Below are 6,000 nucleotides of genomic sequence, written 5' to 3' on the forward strand. Positions count from 1 at the left end.
TTCTACCTACTAGTTTAAGGTCACCTTCATCAAAGATTTTTATTTTCTTAGGCTAAAAATCTTTTGTAATACTATTCATTTAGCTACAGAAAAACAAAAATCAACACGAAGCTTATCCAAGAGCTAACATACTAATATTTGGATCGACTAAACATAAGTAAACTTAGCTGTAAAACACACAAAAACTAGCTATCAAACTAATAATCAGATCAACTAGACATTGATAAATTTAGTTGTAAAACACAAAACCGATACGAAACTTATCCAATAGCTAACAAATTAATATTTGGACTAACTAGACATAGGTTATTGGTAACTTTAGGTCTAAAACACAAAAACCGACATGTAACTTATCCAATAGCTAATGAACTAATACTTGGACCCAGTGGACATAGGTAAATAAGCTAGAAAATAACCCTACTTAAAAAAAGACATAACTTGAGCTGCATATTAAGTTACGGGACCTATAAATAATGGACAAAAAAATCTGACTCAACTAGATAACGTGGACCCAAATTTCATCATCTGGAGCCTCATATTTGAATTTAGCCGGTTTTCCCAAATTTTAAAAACTATTATTATTTCATTGTAAAAACATGTAACCTTAAATTTTTTATTAATTTACACGTTTATTTAGTCAATATAATTTCTAGACATTCATTTCCATTTTTTCTCTCCAAAATTTGGCTAATATTCAATAAGATATCAATTTTCTCACAGACGCCCTGCTTGAGTTGCGCGCATATTATGTATATATGTGTAAACCCTCGGGTGGGCAAAAGTGAAATTGCACTAATTTTGACGTTATTTTACTAATCTCGTGAAAATAACGTTAAAAGTGGCGGAAGGTTAATCAGGCATCATGTGGTGGCGTTGATAGCCGAAAGACGAGGGTACATGCACCAATCAGCCGGTATCCCGATGATTGAGTGCTATGTGCTTTATGTCCAAGGCTTGATGCAAAACTACTATCGAGCTGTGGGTCTCACCGGAAGCAGCCTCTCTATCCCTATGGGGTAGAGGTAAGGCTGTCTACATCTTACCCTCCTCAGACCCTACCATAGCTTTGCTATTGGTGGGATATACTGAGTACGATGATGATGATGATATCAATTTTCTCACAGAAAATATTCAGTTTTTATTATTCATGCTTCAAAACTTGAACACAAAACTACAATTTGTTGAAAGTAATGAAACATGCAGAACAATGAAGGCAGAGTCATAAGAAACAATCATTGAAGACAATGATACAAAAAGGGAAGTGACAGTACAGAAAGAATGAAGTTATTAGGAGTTGCAGGATTCTTCTTCACTCCTAAACTCACCACACATCCACTTACCACCATAATCAAACAACTCTCATCTTCTTTTTCTATCTATTTACATCTACCATATATAAATTATATATACGTATGTATGTAGCATATATATGTTCTCTCACTCGGATTAGTTTATAAGACAGAAAAGACGACGAGTAAACACTTACACACGTCGATTATGTTGCTTCGGTTGATAATATTTCAAGCTCGGCCCACCAAAGAGGTGATATTTTCGGTATAGCTCCGTCTTGTGCTATTCTTGTTATCTCTTTTAGTCTAGAAGTTACATCTCTCATTTTGGGCCGTCTGGTCGGGTCAGAACAAACACATGATCTTATCACATTGTCGATTGCTTCAAGTTGATCCGCGTCGAATGAATCCAAAGTGGGGTCCACCATTTCTATCAGGGGCTTTTCGCCTTTTAAGAAGTCTAGTACCCAGTCATCAACTGCATCACTTCCTGCATAAGGGATTCGGCCGGTTATCATCTCGAATAAGATGATAGCGAAACTGTAAACGTTGTTTTCAGGGGTTTGTTCGGTGGGTGTGGTGGAGGAGTCGTTGCATAGGCCAAGATCGGATATTTTGGCTGCGTAGTCTTCGGTTAAGTTAACGGATGATGAGTTTAGGTTTTGGTGGGATATGGGTGGAGTTAGTTGGTGCATGTGGTCTAGACAGTATGCCATTCCCATTGCAATTCTCATCCTCATTCCCCAATCCAAATGCTCTGATTCTTGTACTGCAAAATTTATAACTTGTTGCATAAGTTTCATAAAAAAGAAGATACTCATATTTGATATATAAAAAATGGGTTTTGGAGTCTGCAGTAGCTCTGCTATGAGTGAGATTATACTGGGTACGCTTGTTTATTACTATTATTAATTCAAATTGATTATATAAAAGGATTAAAAGAAAGAAGACACTCACTATGTAAATGTTCAAAGAGTGTTCCATTAGGTGCGTATTCAAACGCTATCATTCTCGTAAAAGGCTCATCTTCCTCGCAAAATCCAAGAAGGTTGACAAAGTTCTTGTGGTTCACTTTCGATAACATGTCAATCTGAGATAATATCAAGATGAAAACGATTAAGCAAACACGAAACTAAAATTTTTTCCAAAAAAATAAAATAAAGCATACCTTCTTTCTGAAAAGGCTCTCAAAATGCTTTGACCAATCTTTAGCTGAAGGTGCAGCCACAGAAGCAACCGCTATTTCAACACCGCTTGATAATGTCCCTTTATATACAGTCCCGAATGATGTTGAACCGATTACATTGCTGAAGTCTTCACAAGCTGCCTCGAGTTCTGATCTTTTTAGCTTTGGAACCCCTGAAATTATGTTAATGTTTCAATAAGTCTAGTCTGAATTCTGAAACTATACTTATATTTAAAATGTTGTTAAGAAATGTTTACCAGTGACAAATGCTTTTTGTAATTGTCCACTTAGTCCTGTGGCCCAAGGTCTTACAGTTGCGACTTTATTGCAGCGCCATAATATTAATGCTGCAAGGCCAATCAAGGCAGAACTACCAATGGCAACAGGTAAAATTAAACCAAGACGATTATCTGAGTTTGAATTATCGCCATTGGATGGTGGTGGACTAAGGGAAGGTGGTGGCCTAGTGTTTGTGGGCGGAGCAGGAGCCGAGCGTGGAGTTGGAACGGCAAGGGGTTGAGTTGATGGTGATGGTGATGGTGATGGTGTTGGTGATGGTGACGGTGTTGGCGACGGTGATGGTGTTGGTGATGATGACGGTGCCAGTGATCCTGGTGCCGGTACGGGAATATTTTGTAGCAGTTTTCGGTGGGACTTGATTTCTGCTTCAGGTAACAAGGTAAGTTGAACTTCAGGAGAAATGTCATCAAGACGCGGGTTGTTGTCTAGTAATCTACATTTGTTAGATAAAACTGATATTAAGATATGCCTTAAATGATTGTAACTTATTGGAATTATGAATAATAAGGTAAGACTTTTATAAAACTTACATAATCTTTGGGGATTGACTATATTCAAGGTCAGATGTAACTGCAGCACCAAATTTATTGTACCCTAAATCCAACAACTTCAACTTCTTCAACTTTCTGAACTTCTTAGGAATCATACCATAGAACGAGTTGTTCCGCAGAATTCTGCATAGATCAATTTTTCATAAACTCGATTAGCCGATTCACGAAACAATATATTCCAATTGAAAGAATATTTTTCATTGTTCATACATAGACTTAATGTGAGCAAGATTCCCAAGTTCTGAAGAAAGCCTTCCTCCAAGACCCATATTTCTCAAGTTCCTATGAATATTAAAAAAGTTTAAAATATAATTAACATTCGTTCGCCGTGAAAAAGTTGAATCTTAAATGAAATACTTACAAAGATACAACGTGCCCGTTGGAGCATTCTACACCGAACCACGAACATGGATTAGGTACTCCGATATCATCCTTCCAATTTGACAAGACACCAAATGGATCATTCTCCACTCTATCTCTAAATCTTAACAAATTAAATCCTGCAATAAATGTTATAGTGTATTATTGATAAACTATATATACAGATAAAATAACTAAAAGTACAAAGTAAATACAAACTAATTTATTTCTATTAATCAAAATCATCTTTAAGTTACCTTCATCATTGAGAGAGAAGCCGAAACTCGAATCCGAATACAACAAACATATGATCAACGTCAAAACCAGCAGTCGATGCTGGTCTAATCTAACAACCTCCATCATGTATATACAAAACAACCTTAATTTTCAACCAGTAACAATATTGTTGTTACTCCAATCAACGAGTTGACTCGGTATAACTCAGAACCTCTGTAGAGCAAACGAAATATTCAATCTCAGAAAAAAAAAGACCAAACCTCGGAATAGCAGAATCGAACTATAAGATAAAGGAATATTAAAATTAAAAAATGGTATCAAATGATATTACAGTTGTTCGTGAACTAATATGGACCGAATCAACTTACAGAAATAAAATAAAAGTCGAAAACGCGTTTTACTTACTACCAAAACTGAAATTTATATTTTTTGACTTATAAACAACAACTGAATAAACATAGCATACCGGAAAAAAAACTTGATAACACCACGATAATTATTAAAGGCTCCGGTGGTTATTATAATTATTATTATGAAGTATGATGAATCTATGGATTTGTGAGTGTGTGGTGATTGACCAAGAGTAGAGTAGAAGTTAACGACGGGGTCATGTCATGGGTGGGGTCGTGGAAAATGTGGGCATGTTTCGTAATAATAATATTCATAATAATAATAATAATAATAATAAACGAGTAAATGTGGAGTGCTTTGGCGGGTGGAGATTGGGAAGTTGCTGAGAAGGTGAGAGTTGAGGGCCAGCAGAATATTTTTATAATAATGTGGGCAAGAATATTTCCTTTTCACGTTGCTATATACTAGTCTTCATTTTTTGGTTTTCAAATTCAGCCTAATTTCAAATTATTCTATTTATTAATTCCTTAATAATGCTTTGATCTTTCAAAATTCAAATTACAACATAACATTCCATACTAACATTGTATTCCCGAGTCTTATTTAACAAGTGGGGGAGAAACATAGAAGAAAATATAAAATATTCATGTTCCAGATATTTTTTAAGAAAGAGAAGGGAGGGGAAATGAGGAAAAATGCTAGAATATTTAAACGTATTATCATCCTCCCAAATTGGAGAGATTATGAGAGAAAATATTTATGTGTAATTATAACTTTTATCAATTCCTAAATTACCCTTATATCTAATTTCATGTAATGGTTTACTTAAATGGTATAATAGGAAAATGTATCTTTATTTTCTTTTCCTCTTAACTCGGGAACACCTAAAATGTTTAATTTCCCTCCCTTTCCTTTCCTTTCCTTTTTATTAAACTCGGGAACACGAAATAAAATCACATATTTTCCTTCCCCTACCTTTCTTTCCTATCATAATTCTTCTTCCTTCCCCTCCCCTCGTTAAATGAGACTCGGGAACACAACGTTAAACTAACGTTATTTTATATCTTCATTTCTAAAACTCGAGCACGATGCAAGAGTAGTTTTTCAAGATCAAGATCAACTTGGGCTAGGCTCATTTATATTTGTTTACAATTATTACAATACTAGTTTTAGAGCCCGTGTCACATACGAGATAATTCATGTTATAAGATTACAAGTAAAACAAATAATTACATAACGTATATGAAAAAATGTATTACATTAATGCTTGTATCTATACTATATGTACATAAATTAATTTTATTTATATCAGAAAATGTATTTTTAAACGAACATAATAAAAAATTAAACGTGCAAAAATACACTCGAGAATGCTTATTTCTATTAAAATTTTATCCTCAATATCATATATGTATAGTTGAAAGAATTTTGGTTACCGATTTCGGAAATAAGACTTCTCATACGATAATAGTTCTAACCACTCAATCTAAATACAGAAGAAATGTTACCTTTATTGATATATTTATCAATTTATCACTCATCAAAGGAAAAAATAAAATTAAATTGTAACAACAGATGTTCTTCAAGAACTATGTTTTTTTGAGCTATACCATGAATTTTTTTTTTTGATAAGTTTCAGAGGGCTTATCGACTTTATTATAATGACAACATAAAAAATAACTTTCATTTGTATAACATTTTCAAGTCATAATTTTGAACCCATAAC

General features: G+C 34.1%; 1 protein-coding gene across 1 annotated transcript; it reads right to left on the minus strand.

The window, feature by feature from the left end:
* Positions 1-1,199: 1,199 nt before the first annotated feature.
* Positions 1,200-4,735, minus strand: LOC143609798 (inactive receptor-like serine/threonine-protein kinase At2g40270). Its single transcript, XM_077084450.1, has 8 exons — positions 3,944-4,735; positions 3,688-3,826; positions 3,537-3,608; positions 3,306-3,449; positions 2,733-3,208; positions 2,458-2,648; positions 2,247-2,379; positions 1,200-2,058 (listed from the first exon to the last, which is right to left on the minus strand). Exons 1-8 carry the CDS (start codon positions 4,047-4,049, stop codon positions 1,496-1,498), a joined length of 1,824 nt encoding a protein of 607 aa, XP_076940565.1. The 5' UTR covers positions 4,050-4,735; the 3' UTR covers positions 1,200-1,495.
* Positions 4,736-6,000: the final 1,265 nt, after the last annotated feature.

This window comes from Bidens hawaiensis, unplaced genomic scaffold (genome assembly GCF_021521415.1).
Source record: "Bidens hawaiensis isolate Kalapana, Puna unplaced genomic scaffold, B.hawaiensis_p1.1 tig00016075_1, whole genome shotgun sequence".
Taxonomy (NCBI): domain Eukaryota; kingdom Viridiplantae; phylum Streptophyta; class Magnoliopsida; order Asterales; family Asteraceae; genus Bidens; species Bidens hawaiensis.